Source organism: Chaetomium fimeti, assembly GCF_033439085.1.
Source record: "Chaetomium fimeti strain CBS 168.71 chromosome Unknown B0H64scaffold_9, whole genome shotgun sequence".
In the NCBI taxonomy this organism is placed as follows: Eukaryota; Fungi; Ascomycota; class Sordariomycetes; order Sordariales; family Chaetomiaceae; genus Chaetomium; species Chaetomium fimeti.
Genome location: NW_026944337.1, coordinates 629,738 through 645,370, shown reverse-complemented (window position 1 = coordinate 645,370; position 15,633 = coordinate 629,738). Strand labels below are relative to the sequence as shown.

General features: G+C 54.7%; 7 protein-coding genes across 7 annotated transcripts; 4 read left to right on the top strand and 3 right to left on the bottom strand.

The window, feature by feature from the left end:
• The first annotated feature begins 872 nt into the window (after window positions 1-872).
• B0H64DRAFT_366987 (uncharacterized protein) lies at window positions 873-2,625 on the top strand. The gene is made up of 3 exons (XM_062801929.1): window positions 873-1,461; window positions 1,530-1,862; window positions 2,210-2,625. Exons 1-3 carry the CDS (start codon window positions 1,055-1,057, stop codon window positions 2,487-2,489), a joined length of 1,020 nt encoding a protein of 339 aa, XP_062655125.1. The 5' UTR covers window positions 873-1,054; the 3' UTR covers window positions 2,490-2,625.
• A 110-nt stretch (window positions 2,626-2,735) lies between these two features.
• On the top strand, window positions 2,736-4,255 carry B0H64DRAFT_409539 (uncharacterized protein). The gene is made up of 2 exons (XM_062804717.1): window positions 2,736-3,523; window positions 3,579-4,255. Exons 1-2 carry the CDS (start codon window positions 2,886-2,888, stop codon window positions 4,186-4,188), a joined length of 1,248 nt encoding a protein of 415 aa, XP_062655124.1. The 5' UTR covers window positions 2,736-2,885; the 3' UTR covers window positions 4,189-4,255.
• A 274-nt stretch (window positions 4,256-4,529) lies between these two features.
• Window positions 4,530-5,297, bottom strand: B0H64DRAFT_478350 (uncharacterized protein; the record flags this gene model as incomplete). Its single annotated transcript, XM_062808246.1, has 1 exon — window positions 4,530-5,297. Exon 1 carries the CDS (start codon window positions 5,121-5,123, stop codon window positions 4,530-4,532), a length of 594 nt encoding a protein of 197 aa, XP_062655123.1. The 5' UTR covers window positions 5,124-5,297.
• A 637-nt stretch (window positions 5,298-5,934) lies between these two features.
• Window positions 5,935-8,093, top strand: B0H64DRAFT_409532 (uncharacterized protein). The gene is made up of 2 exons (XM_062804716.1): window positions 5,935-6,652; window positions 6,732-8,093. The coding sequence occupies exons 1-2, from the start codon at window positions 6,309-6,311 to the stop codon at window positions 7,936-7,938; spliced, it is 1,551 nt and encodes a 516-aa protein (XP_062655122.1). The 5' UTR covers window positions 5,935-6,308; the 3' UTR covers window positions 7,939-8,093.
• A 108-nt stretch (window positions 8,094-8,201) lies between these two features.
• B0H64DRAFT_478348 (uncharacterized protein) lies at window positions 8,202-8,814 on the bottom strand (the record flags this gene model as incomplete). Its single annotated transcript, XM_062808245.1, has 1 exon — window positions 8,202-8,814. The coding sequence occupies one exon, from the start codon at window positions 8,812-8,814 to the stop codon at window positions 8,344-8,346; it is 471 nt and encodes a 156-aa protein (XP_062655121.1). The 3' UTR covers window positions 8,202-8,343.
• Window positions 8,815-10,981: 2,167 nt separating this feature from the next.
• Window positions 10,982-12,468, top strand: B0H64DRAFT_469441 (uncharacterized protein; the record flags this gene model as incomplete). The annotated part of the gene is made up of 3 exons (XM_062807799.1): window positions 10,982-11,369; window positions 11,535-11,927; window positions 12,015-12,468. The coding sequence occupies 3 exons, from the start codon at window positions 10,985-10,987 to the stop codon at window positions 12,464-12,466; spliced, it is 1,230 nt and encodes a 409-aa protein (XP_062655120.1).
• Window positions 12,469-13,389: 921 nt separating this feature from the next.
• B0H64DRAFT_248515 (cellulase-like protein) lies at window positions 13,390-14,691 on the bottom strand. The gene is made up of 3 exons (XM_062799959.1): window positions 14,513-14,691; window positions 14,208-14,456; window positions 13,390-14,157 (listed from the first exon to the last, which is right to left on the bottom strand). The coding sequence occupies exons 1-3, from the start codon at window positions 14,593-14,595 to the stop codon at window positions 13,479-13,481; spliced, it is 1,011 nt and encodes a 336-aa protein (XP_062655119.1). The 5' UTR covers window positions 14,596-14,691; the 3' UTR covers window positions 13,390-13,478.
• Window positions 14,692-15,633: the final 942 nt, after the last annotated feature.

Sequence of the window (15,633 nt, the reverse complement as noted above, 5' to 3'; positions counted from 1 at the left end):
GATATAAATTCCTCTTCTAGATTTATAGTATAAACTTTATAGAGAATTAGAAACTATCTTATTAATCTACTCCTTAATATTAATAATATAATCTATCTCCTCTTTATAGTTAATATATAGTTAGTAATAGTTACCTATCTCTACTTAATAGGCAGATCTAGCAAGGATCATTATCTCTCTAATGTTAGTAGGTATAACTCTAATATCGATCTCTTTAAAGAGGGAGGTCTAAGTTAGGATCAGGGTTTATAGTAGCTGGTCTCCTACTAGGGTAGAGGATTCACCTTACTAGCTCTAAGTTAGTAGGCTAGTTAGTTCCTCTATTCTAATAGATAGTATCTTTATAACTTTTTTATTATAATTACTAAGGTTTAATAGAAATAGTTCCTTAAGGAAGGTTCCTTTCTAGTTACTTTCTAGGTTAATCTTATACTAGATATAGTATTACTTAGCTTATTTAATAAACTATTTATTCTATTTCTTCTAGTTAGTTATTAAAGTAAAGAGTAGTATAGTTATAGCTATCTTTATAGTTAATATAAGGGTTATTTATCTTTTAGCTTTTTATAGTTTGTTTCTAGCTATTGTAAATTCGTTTTCGATATCTCCCGGAAGCTCGATACTAACCAGGCTCATAACTGTTAGAAATCCAATAGCTAGAATAACAATACTTCTAAATAGGGGTCTAAATATAGTATAATAAAGGTCACTATATAGAGGGTATCCGAATCAACCGTAATCGTATTGTCTGAAGAACTTGTATATATCTAGAACAAACGGAGGGCCTCCTACACCCCCTGAAAACTCTATACCCGGGCATCAATTGTAGGCCCGGTGACCCCTATGTCGTTGACCCGCCGTACCGTAACCTCCAGCCACTATCCACCACGCGTTTTGTACAACAGGTCCCCGGTTCCCCAATAAATTGAACTTTTTAACCTTCCCTGTTGGAGGGCAGATAACACCTGATATGTCTTGTGGATTTAACTTACTCCACTTCCGTGGATCACTAACCATTTCAACAACCGCTCTATGATCAGTCCATTGCCCCAGAATGTCCTCTTTTAGCGACCTCGAGAAGTCTATCTCTGATTTCTTTTCGAAAGCAGGAGCGGGTACCTCCAGGGGTCAATGTGACGCATTTGCCAACCGAACATTTGGAGGGCCAGTTGCTCCGGTTTCGGTCCAGGGCAGTTGTAGCTACACCGTCACGAATGGTACAACCATCATCCAGTTCCGGGAACCAGAATCGCCGCTGGATATACAAATTCTGCCGGCTGTTCAAGCTGTTCACCCCGGCATTGTTGCCAACCACTCTTTCCATGGGACCATTGGCGAATCCCCGGCGCTCCACGTTTACTCGATGGACGTACTCCCCGGAGACAATTATTTTGATATATCCCTCTCTCTCATGGACCATGACTTGGATCACCGATTGGCCACTGTCCATGGTCTAGCAAGGTTTGGGGATCCTCGTCTATTTTCCTTGATCAGAACCCGACGAGAGAACGAGCACTGAAGCGATACAGGTTTTTTACACAGTCGTGGCAGAATGGTACGGGTAGCCGTCCAAATCCGAAGTCCATCGCCGCAGCCTTTGAAGTCTGCTGCTCTAGCTTCGACTACCTCCGCCGCAACCTCCCCTCCCGTTTCCAGAACACCATCACCCAGGTTAGGGACAGCCTCCCGGCCCTTTTCTCTAGAGAGTACCCATGGGTCCCAACGCACGGCGACTTGAGCGAGAGAAATATCCTCGCCAACCCCGCGACTGGCGAGATTACGGGAATTATCGACTGGGCTGAAGCCGGCATCCTGCCCTTTGGTTTTGCGCTCTACGCGCTTGACAGTCTGCTGGGTTACCTGTCGCAAAAACGACGTCGCAATTGCGGGACAGCAATTGCACCTTGTATTGTTACACACCCCCCAGATCGAGACAACAGACGAGATATGAACGCAATCAACATCTCCTGCTCCTGTTTTACCCCTCATATAGAGATTTCTTTATCATGGACACTCCCTAAAATGTCCCAGGAGGGTCGGAGTCTGGCTCGAACATGGGACCTCTTGGCAACTACTGCCTCTTGGAAGCACAGCAGAATTTACGATCAACAGACCGTTGCGTCACGAGGGCTCATAACTGTCGCAAAAACGACGTCGCAATTGCGGGACAGCAATTGCACCTTGTATTGTTACATTACCTAACCCCGAGTGGGTGGGTGTTTTATCACGCCGCTGACTACCTGCGGGATGAGTTCTGGAGGGTCTTCCGTGAGGTGGTCGGGGGGGTGTCCCAATCCGAGATGGAGCTTATTCAACTTGCGAGACAGGTTGGACTGTTCCTCCGCTACGGCATCCCATACAAGCCCGGACGCAAGGGAGTGGTTGGAGTTGGGGGTGCGAATAATACCTCCCTCAAGATACTCGACGGCCTCATCCCGGCCGAAGAGAAGCCTGCCCCAACACCTAGCGCTCATGATGTGACGGTCTAGTTTTCTTGTCAACCAGCCCGGCGCCGAAGGCCATGGAGATAGAACGCTGCGATGGATTTACGGTTGGGCGTGGGGATGCATGTAATATCGAGTTACAACGATGACGGACGCAACAAGTGGGAGGACAAGGGGGTGGAAACTTGGGAATCAAGAATGCTGTGGATGATTGTCACATGATCGTCGAGTCCTGTGGCTTTTGCGACTCTTTCCCCTGACTAAACCCAAAACGGGAATATGCCCTGGCTGAAGAGGATGAGCTCATTGGGAAACAAACGTCATTGACGCGTTTCCCAATTTCCCAGACACGGTGGGCCTTTGTTTTTATACAGACATCCGTACACGGTCCTCGACGACCTCCTGGCATCACCAAGTTCCACCTTCAAACTCACTGCCAAAATGCAGCCCAAACGGTCCGCAGCGGACGGCCCCAGTCGACGATCCAAGAGGTCGCGTCCGTCCACCGAGGGCACCGAGGGCACCAATGCCACCAGCGAGGCACCAACTTGGTCAATTCCTCGAGACGAGCGCTGGTCCCCTGATATCTCGGGCTCTGCAAATGTCGACATGGAATACAAGATAGCCACCCAGGATCTGGAGAAAGCTTACCGATTTGTGTGCATCTGCCGGACCCCGTTTTACAACGGCGAAAGGGAGGAAGAGGAGGAAGACGAGGAAGAGGACGAGCAGGGCGAGAGCTCTAAGGCCCCCGAAAAGGCCGAGGAACCGGGCAAGTGTGACGGCGGGGACACTTGTTTATGCAACAAGCCCGCGTCGGAGCATCCCGGCCATATCTGGAAACTGTCGTACGCCGGCTTGCGCAAGTTCCACACGCAGGAGGTCCACTGCCAGCTAAGGTGCCCCGACTACTTTGAAATGTACACGTTCAACAGGCACGGGGCCTATGGCGTGCTGGAGGTCCTGCAGAACCTCATCCTGGACTTTGAGGAGGCCTCGGACAACTACCAGGAACAGTGGGCTGTCTGTGAGGGTTTGGCTTTCTTCCTCATGACCAACACCGCATGGGAAGTGACGGGGTAGGTTTTCTTGATCGAGGTTACCATCATTTTGTTGACTTGAGAACTGGCGCAGGGTCGATGGAAACACCGTCACCGAAACATACCTGATCATTGGTCGTCTCTTTTTGAGCATGCTTGCCACGCTGGAGCGGTTTGGTTGTCTCAAAGAGGACTCCGAGTTTGAGAATCTCGGTCTGGTCATGGCGCTGTTCATGGCATTTGCGCGGTACGCAAAGCAATGCAGCGAGCTGAGAGACAGTAACCGGCAGTCGTTGGGCCCCGGAAAGGACAAGCGGAAGTGGTATCCGCACAACTTCCAGGATCAAATTCTCGCGTACGCCTCCAAGTACCATATCACTCTCGTCGGGCCGCACAATATCGACGACATCATCAAGAAAGCCCGTGCGGGTGCCGATCTGCCCGTCCCACCGACACCCGAGATGGGCAGAGTAGATCCTTTTGCTCTCGCCAAGAACCTGAAGAGATACAAGGAGGAACAAGGCGGTCTCACGGCCTGGATGGCCCTCCACAGTAACAGCGACACGCCTATTGGGGGGGACAATCTCGACATCACCACCTGGAGCAGCGAAAGGCGCAAGGAGAAGAGCTTTGAGGAGAAGGACCCGCTGACCGAGGAGCATATTGAGGCCCTCAAGAAGGGTATGGTGATTGCGCTTGGCTAGGCATTGGGTCAGAGGTATGAGATGGGTGTAGTTGTAACCTTTGGAAAATAGCTTCGAGGATTCAAGTGTAATAGTAATTGCGATGGTTTTCTTCGTGACAACGTCCCGGGTTGTTTGGTCACAAGACGGACGGAGAGTATTACGTCTCAAGAAACCGGTCACGATGAGGTTCTAAGCAAACAACGTATTACTGCTATGCCGGTATAATCCTGTTGTAAATGCAAAACGCGCCTCTCTATGCTCAACCATTTCCCCACCCCCCATCCTCTCAACCACCCCATGCTATCTCCCCCTTAACCACCCCCCCCCCCAACCCTCACCACGAACCTCTCAACCACCCCTCAAAACCCTGCCAACGGATTCGGGTTCTCCCCCCTCCACCCACCCTGCACCGCGCCCTGAGAAGCACTCACCCCCACAAACCCCTTCGCCGCATCCCTAAACCGCCCCAACGTCTTCCCCCCCTCGGCACCACCAAACCCCTGATTCACCACCCCCACCATCCCCCCCATACAATGCCTCCCCTGCGCACAATAAAACCACACCGGCCTCTCCTCATCCCCCACCACGAACTGAAACACCTCGCCCGACTGCACGGCCGCGCCATCAGCGCTCGCAGCAACCGGAAAAAACCCCGAGTCGAAGGATGTGTCGTTCTTGGGCACGCAGGGCGCGTCGAAGGCGGCCTCGACGACGCTGTGGTTGGCGGGCAGGAAGTGGAACTCGATGACGGAACCGGCGGCGGCGACGATGTTGTCCGGGTCGAAGCGCAGGCCGCCGCCGCCGCGGCCGGCGATGACGGTGTGGGTGGTGACGGGGGAGGGGTGGGTGAGGTTGGGGGTTGGGTTGGTGGTGGTTGTTGTGGGTGCGGCGGTGGTGGAGAAGGGGAGGGTTGCTACTGTGGCGAGGAGGAGAAGGTGGTTGAGATTGAGCATGGTGGGAGGGTTTGTGGTGTGGTTTGGTTGGGTTGGTTCAAAGTTGGCTTGAGTTGGTTGATGCCGGAAGGAAATGCTCAAAGGCGACTTTTGATGACAGTATGCTTCAATCCAAAATATTTTGAGGATGTGTGTATGATGTGAGTCGAGGACGATGAAGCTGGTGATGTGAGGATGGGAATGAAACAGATTGGGAATACATCGTGTTAAATACAGTTTCATACTACCTACTAAACTAAACAATTGACGCTCGTAACCACAGTCCGCAATTAGCTCACAACTCACGATCTCACGATGCGCAGTCGCGCTTAAGTCCCGGACGTGATGACTTCCGGAAGCTCAGCCACAAGGCGCGGCCGGGTTGCACACTCCCGTCATCCGCCGGACAAAACCATGGCCATGGGGCGCGTACCTTTTTCTTTGGCTTTGCACTCGCCGTTCGAATGGAATGGCAGCGGCTGACGGATCGGGAAGTCGCGCATCCGGTAAACCCAAAAACCCCATTTAGCACTGGCACCGTGCTTCCCAGCTACCGGGTACCGAAGCTTCCTTCTTCCGCAGCGGATGCACCAACCATGTCCATGCAGCTGTGGTTTGCGGCCCAATTGCTGTAATCGGAAAGAGCTCCTTCCACATGCAAAACAACCGAAGTCGAACCTGAGGCCATCATGATATTATTTATTGGAGGCCTCTTGGATTGACCTGGCCCACTTTCTCAGCATTGGAACCACTGTTTGTCCATTCATGAATACAATAATCTATATTATAGAAGACTCCCGAACTTGTTCGTCTGGAAGATCGTGTATGAAATCCTGCTGGTTCCCCTCGATTGTTCTGCCCAGACGTCTCGGAGCACAAAATTGACCACATCATTCAAGTAGTTCATTCTCCGTGAATTTCCTCCTTCCTCCTGGAGTCCTGCCCGCAGCTCAACCCTCTTGGCACCCATTCCCGCCCGTAGGATTGCTACAAGGTGGCATTCAGGTTCTTGGGTGGCCGAGACGTGGTGAATGCCACGGCCCCCATCCCTTGGCATGGCGGATTTGTCGCCTGACAGACGATGGTCGCTCTCTGGGGACCATCAATGTTTATTTCTTTGGTGTGCCCGTCCCCCGTCCACCTCGGCATGTTTACCTTTTTATTCGAATCGGATTCACATTAACATCATCACCACGCTGAAAAGCCATGGCCTCGGTAACGACGATATTTCGCCCAGATCCGACGTGCTTTGCGCCGTCAAATCTGTGGCTCAATCAAAAACCGCGCTGGGGATGCGACACGTACTACCCGCCATTTGGGCCCCGGCCGACTGAGATTCTCCCGTCACTCGCCTGTGATTTTCCCGTGCTAGGTCGTCCGCAGTTTTATGGCTTCGAGGACCTGTGCTACCAGAGTAATGATATCACCACTGGAGCCACCATCTACCATAGCACCGCATACAGCGCCTGCCCGAAGGGCATGACCGGTGCCGAAACCCGGACGGGAGTGGCAAATGGTATCACCATCGCCGCAACAGTCTGCTGTCCTACGTGAGGAACTCCAGTCTATACCAATGGTCGGCCCCGCAGTGTTAACTAACTGAGGTGACCTACCTTTGTATTGTTCAAGCGCCTATGACTTTACCCTAGTCAGCGACCGGACTCTTATTCCTACAGTTATCGACGGCACGACGTACCCGTTGACGTTCGCCACCGAGACGGAGCTTTGCAAGGCCGGCTCTATCAAGGCCCTCTCAGATCAGACGGTGACGATGACCGTGTTTGCTGGCGAGACAACTGGCACCACAACCGAAACAGTATGGGACTACGAGAACGGCTTCATCGTCGCGACGGCAGCCATTATCAATAAGCGTCTCTACACGGACCCCGTAGCCAGCACCACCTCAACATGCTATGGGGATTTGGACGCGCGTTGTGCACTGCGCAGCAACCCTCTCGTGCCTGGCCCAACCCCCGCCCCGTCCGACCGGTACGACCCACCCCCCACATCCCCCGTCACCCAATTCACGCCTGCCCCCTCCTGCCTCTCACAACCTGGCAACCTCTGGCTCGTCTCCGACCAGTGTTCCGTGGTGACCACCAGGCCGGAGAACCAACCGCACCCGCCCTGGCTGCAGTGCACGCACATCCTCGCCGGCGAGCCCAACCCCTCTCAAACGGCGTGCTACCCGGCCGGGCCCGCCGCCGCCGGCCCCAGCGGCGACTCCACCTTCTACACAGGCTGCCCCGTCGGCTACACACAGGCGGGGCTGGCGACGTCCAAGCCGTTCGACGCGCGCTTCGGGAAGCCGCGGGCCAACTACGCGGCCGAGGCCTCCACGCTCGGCTGCTGCCCCTCGCTGGAGGGCATCTCGTTCGCGTACCCGTCGCGGACGCCCGGGGCGGGGTGGCCCGAGCCGACGACGACGCACGACGGCGTCGCGTACAGCGTGCAGAGGGGCCCGCCGCCGCGCTGCGTCGCGACGGGGGTGGGTGTGCAGGACGCCCTGGCGGGCCCGGCGGGGCGCCCCGTGACGCTGGGCTTGTATGCGGATGACGGCGGCCGGTATGAGGGCACCACCGAGGTGGACTGGGATGCGGCGAGCCACACGTTGTATGCGCACGCCGTTGAGGTTCGCTACACGGTGTTTCATGGCACGTATACCTGCTTTCGGAACTGTGGTGCGTATTTTACGCACTCGTATAATAATACCCAGCGAGCCGCGTCGTCCACGGGCGCGGCGGCGGTTGTCGCGAGAGGTGATGTCCAGGCGGGGCTGTCGGTCGTGGTGGTTGTTGTGACGGTTGTTCATGTCGTTATGGGAGCGCTGGTATGATCCACCTGCTCAGGGCATTCATGGTTAACGTGGGGGGGGGGGATGGTAGGATTAGAAGGCCACGGTGATTTTGAAGGAGAGTAGAGTGATGTACATGAATATTCCATGATACCTTGTCGATAGTAGCTTTTACACGTAATCACTGTCCAAACCCCTTTTTGAAATGAAAGAGAACAAAATCTCGCCATAAAAATGAATGGGTGACTCTCAGAGATATCAAGGCTATAAACAGCGCTTAGTGGCCATACGACAATGCGAAGGCAGTGTGAAGGCCCTTGCGGGTGTAATTACTTGCTACCTATCTTCCAAATGGCTTCGCCAAAACGCCCCATATAGGGGGTCATATGAAGTACCTAGGTAACTACCTGCGCCTGTCATGGCCCCAGTATCCGTTCAATTCCTCCTTTACCAGTCTCCGTGGGCGTTGATATGGAGGACAGTGTCGTTGCGATCATCGTCAGCCCCATCCTCCGTCTTGACCTCCCACTCGTGGTCAGAGTTTGGATCAATGTCGTCCGTCTCTCTAGGCCCACGAATCCACACCTCGGAATTGTGCCACTTAGTCTCCCCCGGCCTCGAAAATGTGCATGTCACCTTCAGTTCCCGATACGCCTCGACGGGGTGCGCAATGGTAGGGAGAGTGAACTTGCCCCCTGTGATATGCACACCCCTGGACCCTGGCTCCCCATTGTCGAATGTCATGGGCTTATCCTCGCCGTCCCCCGTCATGACGTAGTTCTCAACTTTAAGCACGTCCGCCACGTCGACTTTTTGGCGGTAGAGCGCGTTCGTGTGGGCCTTGATTTCAACTCTGTGGCCGGCGGGAACCTTGATGGTGAATGGGCCACGGCCCACCTTGATGAAATTGTCGGACATGGGAATAAGATGTGAAGGTGCTGGTCGCGTGGCACCGTGAATGAGTGGGCTTGCAAGAAATGGAAACTGGGTCGCCCGTGGAGAAATGTTGCGAGCAACACACCTGACCTTTGGAACCTGTAGTCTTGGGGTTATCTCGCTGAACCGAATCAAGTAGGGCCGGTCAATAAATAAGGTCGAGAGGCAAGTAGGTAAGACACTTGGAGCAAAGGAACTTGGTTGTGCTGAACCACACTTGCAAGTGTGAGCATGCTGCATGACCGACTTTGCCGATGTTTGCTCATCTCACGAAGTACAAGTACTTCTAAACTCTCTCAAAGTACTGCGGTATCTCACATGGCTCGCATAATGCCAACCAGTCGAACAAGCTAAGCGGCTGTCCACGGATGGACAACACGCCGTCTGACAGTTTGATTCAGGCAAATCAGACTTCGGCGCCGCGGTGAGATCCTCTGACGTTTGATCTAAATTTTATTTTCCTTAGCCGATGTAAGCGACGAGAATGATCCCGCGTGGAGCTTTGGGACTGTCCAGAGATGACTAGAGACGTGAGGCGCAATGAGGTTCTTCCCATCTTAGAGTCTCCCAATCACCGACGCTCATGGTCATCAAAGGAGCTAGAAGGTTCCGCATTCTGCTCAATCTTATCCCCTTTCGTCCCGAATAGAAGAAGAGTTGGAGGGCTCACGTCGCGCTGCAGAGAGCGGGCACCAATCATCTACCTGAGTTATCTCTCGGTGACTGTCATCGGCACAACCAAAGAGACGCCCGGTAGGCTTGGTTGGGCATCTAGATGTTGGCCATTCTATATTGCTGTTTTATTCCCATTGCTATCGACATCTAAGTGGTGGGTTACGGTATCCATCAAGGGATAGGAGTCATCGGACCCTCTCACTTGGGCAGCAACCGCGGATGTGTTTGCAGGCTGGGTAGCCAAGCTCGACGGCACCGATGATGGTCTGGCGCATGCGGCAAGCAAGCCGTCACGTTCTGTTTTAAAGCGCGTAGAGCGGCATTAACGCGCCAATGTCTGTCACCAAGTGAAAGACGGGGCCGTTCAGAACTTGTCGCCAACTCTTCCCTGCCGATGTTGCCGCGACGTAATCTAAATCACATAGTGGAGCGATCAGCGAACAAGTTATGGCGTGTCACTTGTGTAAACCTTGCTCATGTGCTGGCGTTGGGTCATGAAGTCCGCCAGACAAGGCAGAAATACTGCCCGACGGGATGACTGTAGAAGTACTTGGAGTACAACCTCTCCTAGCCTTGCTGCTAGCGCAACAAGAATGGATGGGGTGACTTAGCAAACCATGGCCAATTCTCCCGGTTTGCCTGCCGCGGAGGCAAATATGGTGAGGTAGGTAGCATTCGTTGGAAATGGACTGGGACCTCAACTCCTTCTGGAGGACTTCCTTTTCTTCGAAAGCAGCCCGAGCTGTTTGATCCTCCCCTTCCCCTTTCCTCTCCCATCAGCTCAGATTCTCCCTCCTCCTCCTTTGCCTCCTAATGCTAAGCTCCTGCTACTGGTCCAATACCAATTCACACTTCAGCAACCCCCCAGGCAAAACAAGAAATTATGAAACTCATCCAGATCCGCCTCCCACGCACGAAGGGGGAGGGTGTCCTTCACCTCACCACCGACGAGCACTGTTACGCCCAGGTGGCCAGAGATGTTTTCAAGGGTGATTCAGACGCAGCTAATATCTTTAACAACGCCAACGAGGCCTGCGACCGCGCCATGGAAGCCGTCCAGCACGTTAATGCCTGTATTAGCCATCTCGGGAAGCATCCTGGCGACTTCGCAGGAGCCGCAAGCTTCGCAGCCCGGGCAAACGATTCGACAAAAATCGCGGAAGATTGTGCAGAAGCCGTGTCAGACAAAGTCCAAGCTGTAAGAGCCAGGGTCGACAGCGACTCTAGGATCGATGCCAGTTCTGTCGAAAAGCTGTTCGCCATGACCGTGGATGCTGCCAAGGAGGCCAGAGATGCTGCGGCCAAGGCGCTCAGCGCGGTGAGGATCGGAGACTCGGCCAGCAACCAACCGACGGCGGAGTCGTTGCATCTCGCACATGGAATTTGCCGCCGGGAGGAAGAGTTGATCAACAAAGCCAAGGCCACCATTGCCGTTGAGGAGCGGTTGAAGGACGAGTACGACCAAAACAACAAGAAGATGGTCTTGGTCATCGGGGGTGGCGTAAGCGGTCTCATGACGGCGTGGATCTTGTTGGACAAGGGATACCGCGTCACAATTGTCGCCGAGGAATGGCGCCAGCGAGGCGACAAAAGCCCCGACAAGAAGGCCGACCGAATGACGTCCCAGATTGCCGGCGCCCTATGGGAGTATCCTCCAGGAGGATGTGGCCTATCCGAGATCGAGGTCCCAGTGCTCGCCTATTCGACCCTGGCGCAGTATCGGACCTGGGCGTTGCAGAGCTTCCTGTTCTACAAACTCCTGGCAGAGAACGACAGCCTGGTGGCAGAGAAGAACCGGTTCGGAGCGCGGATGATCACCTTATACCAGTTCTTCCAAAAACTACCCGCTCCGCCGCCGTCGGGTGTCCCCAATACCAACGACACCGGCAGCACCGCAGATGTGGTGACCAGAAGGGCGGAGGAGAGCGCGCGGGGCCATCACGACAAATGGAAGGAGATCGAGGAGCTCGACACGAATTACGGTGATTTCTATGGCAAGCTCAAGGCGTCCCGCCGCAAACTCCAAGAGGACCAAAACCCCCAAGGAGAGCGAACCCAAGAAGCAGATCCAGAGTGGAAAAAGGCCAAGAATGCAATCAAGTACGGGCCCAACGACTTCAATATACAGTGGGGCTACCGACATCAAGCCCCGGTGGTGGACACCGACGTGGCCATGGAGTTTCTTATGAACCGCGTCCGGGACAAAGGCGCGACCCTCGAGACGCGGCACATCCGAGAGGACCTACACCTCCAAGAACGCGAGCTGATGGACGACTTCAAGGCCGACATCATCGTCAACGCCAGCGGGCTGGGTGCCAAGGTCCTCGCCAGCGACAACCAGGTCTTCCCCGTGCGCGGTGCGGTGCGGCGCATGACGCTAGATAACAACGACAACGCCGCTCTGGATGGCATGGATTTGGGTCCAGGCGCCAATACCTCTGCCGGTAAGGAAGCCCTTGTCCTCGAACATCACACCATCGCCACCAACTTCCTCAAGCACAATGCAGTGCTCCTTCCCGCGCAGTACGATACACGAAACCAGCCGGGCAAGACTGTCTTCATCGTGCCGCGCAACGAAAAAACCACCGTCGTAGGGTCCATCATCCAACGGAACAACTGGGATCTAGCCCTGACGCTGGAGTCGCCCGAGGTCGAGGACATGTGGAAGCGTGCCCATGGGCTGGTGCCGGCGCTGCAGACACGCAAACCTTCCGCCCGACCCCTGGCCCAGGGTCTCCGGCCGTTCTCTCACTCCAACGTCCGCGTGTCAGCCGACAACCGCACCGCCTCGTGCCGCGTTGTTCATAACTACGGACACGGCGGTTCGGGATGGACCCTCGCCGTCGGCTGTGCCTGGACCTGCGTGACAATCGTCGAGAGGATGCTTCACCGGGCCGAGGCGGGATCTGTGGCCAACGCCAACGTCTGGGGATTGGGCGGGCACCGAGGAGCTGATTGATGGTATGAACATGGTGCCTCTGTGCCATGGTGTGCACAAACCCGGAACTGAAGGGTAAGGTATGTATGTACCGACCTGGGGCTAGCGCTGGGTGGTGGCCAAGGGGACTGGGGTGGAGGAGCGAAAAAGAAACATGTAGTGTTCTTTGAAAGAGCATTAAATTCCTTGGACCAACTTATTTTCCTATTGAATCTCGCTTTCCTATGACTCTGGGAATCCGGTCAAGTAGAACCAATTACCGGATGGCAAACAATCCGAGCATGGCGGCATGGACTGTGAGGTCGGGGTGACCACTGCTGTAAAGTAGGCACTTCATTTCGCTTCAACCCACGTCAGTGGCCTTGCTTACGTCCGTCATTATCGGGAAACAACATGCGCTCAAGGGCTATCGCTGGATTATTTGCCATCGAGGGGGTACGCCTTTGATGAGTTTGCCATTGCGCACGAGCTGCGCCGGCTGGGTGGCTGGGTGGTGCCGGCATATACCATGGCGCCCCACGGCGACGAGGTCAAGATACTTCGCGTCGTTGTACGCCAAGACCTTTTGCACGCGGGTTGCGATGCCTTGATCGCCGACCTTCGCTTGGCTTTGCTCCGGTTGAGCATGACTGGTCTGGGACAAGGGTGTCAGAAATTAAACTGTTGATACCTTCCTGGCACTGATCTCCATGGTCACTCACCCCCATCCCAACAGGTTCAACTCGGCCAAAACTGCTGTAATTCGCTAGCTAAATACAGTAAAATGAAGGAATTTGACAGGGCTTCAATATCCAGTCTACCACGACGTGCACACATAGGTAAGAGGCCCCAAACGCCTAGGCAACACGTAAGTTAAAGACATTTAGAATACATAACGGTTGGTACAACCAGAAGAGAAGGTGTCTACAAAGGGGCCATAACGGATACCAAGACCCAGAATGTACAAGAATTGAAGGGACCTTTAGGTTATTTATACAGAGAGTGGGCACATCCATCCGTAGGCTGTGCTGCCAGTCGCCACAGTAGCGGGGGGTTAAAGGCACTGCGAGTACCAGTCGTTCTGCTTCTTGCAGGTTGTGCCGCAGGTGCAAGTCTTGCATCCGGCAAAGCCATTACCGCCACACTGACCATACTTCTCGGTGACGCACGAAATAGGAGCGGGGGACTTGCTAGGCGAGGCGGGGGCCGAGGTCGGGACGGATGGGACGTCGCTGGTAGACGTCGTGGCGGGCTTGGGAGCTGAACCCGGAGTCGACGTAGAGCTGGGAGCGGCAACGGGGCTCGAGCTGGAGTTGGGCTTGGGCTTGGGCGAAGCTGGCGTGCTTGGCTTGCTACCGCCACCGGAAGGGGCATTGATGGCGGGGAAGCTGGAGTCGTCGTTGCGCCTGCAACCGGTGCGGGCAACGAGCTCGGCGGGGCACTGCACCTGGCGGAAAGTGAAGTTCGGGTTGTCGGCGTTGTTGAACCAGTCGAATCGCCAGTAGCAGCCGGGCTTGAGTGCCTCGGGGAACGAATCACACTCGCTGCGGGACGACACACCACCGTAGCGCTGGCCGCCGAGGCCACCGAACTGCGGGGAGCAACCGTCGAAGATGCCGACACCACCGCCGGGGATGTTGAGATCAAAGTGGTTGCTGCCTAGGTCACCGCCCGTGCTGGTAGACTGAACCACCATCTTCTTGCCAGCCACGGGCCCCGAAGTGAATGTGAGTCTGAGAGTGGTTAGGTGGGTGTAGCTTGTTGTTCTCGGTGGACTACTTACTCATAGCAAGAGCAGCACCAGGAAGCCTCTGACCCGCCAGCGAGAGATGTGGCTGCGAAGCCGTAGGCGAACTCGTCATTCAGCGCCCAGGGTGTCTGGTCGGCGCAGGAGAAGGCAGAACCACCATCACATCCAGACTTGGCGTTGGGATCGGTGATGCGCTGGAAGTTGGCACTGCAAGCGTAGACTGGCTGGTTCACGAGCGCCTTGCCGGGCCAAGAGCATGATGGTTTACAGCAATCCCAGTACCTGCGTGGTGTTAGTGACATTGACCTTCCGGAAAGGCAGAGACCGAGGTAGCACACCTGGTTGATTTGCCATCGGCAGCGTATGCGACCAAGGGGAGGGCAGCAGCTAGCGCTGTGCGGAGAATGGGAGTAGAGCGCATCCTGTGCGGTGGTTTAAGAAGGCGTCAAGGGAATGGTAAAGGAGCGAAACCCTGGGAAGGAATTGGAAACGAGAGGACGGCTCGAAGTGATGCCAGATGGATGTGAGTTATCAGTAATTCGGTATCGAGGGCGAAGCTCAGTTGATATATGTACTTTTATCATGAAGCACCCGGGTACCCGTAGAGCCCGCTAATGACCGGAGGATCCGAGTACATGCCATGCCGACGCTTTTCGACGGCGGCCCTGCTTGGCGAAGTTGACGCTGAGGCGCCTACACCACCAGAGACGAGATGGTGTTTGGCGGCAAGGAGCGTAGGGCGCACAACCAGACCCCGCCCAGCTGCAGGAGACCAGGATCAAAATGCACTTTCCACGGCGCCGGTGTCCTCGATGAAACAGAAGTGGTCCCACACACTCGGATTCTGGACCACAAGGCCGTTTAATTGCGGCTGCATCGGGAATGGCGCGGTTCAACGCTCGATCTCCATCCTGGCCGCCACGAGTAGCGGGACCCGGGGCACCGGAAGGAACACCATGGAAGGAGATATTGCGGATTGCGGTAGGAAAAGCGAGAAGACCCGATGCAGGAGGAAATTATCAGCGCAGGGGTAGGAAGGTAGTGGTGAGATGACGAGGACGTTAAGCATGGGGCCGAGTTGTGCACAACAGGAATTCTTTTCCATTCCATGCCTCAGTTTGGTTGCTCGACTCAATAGTTAATCGCCTCCGAGTTGAGCATAGTGCTTGAGGCGCGTGTGGTTGGGGCCGATGACTCAATTGTAATCTGTACGGAACGAGGAATGTTGGGTGAGGGTGTTGAATACGGAATCACAGAATCACAGAATCACAGACACAGGTTTGTTCGCTGGCATGTGAAAGAAACATGGATGTTTGGAGGCACAAGGGGGAGCTGTGTCGGTGGCCCCCACGTCCAAGTCGATTGGTATTCTGGCTTGGAAAAATGAGCGTGGCGGCGGGTGATGGAAAGAGCGGCATGGATGAGGCTTCTTTCTTTGTGGAAGGCGAGACGGACATGA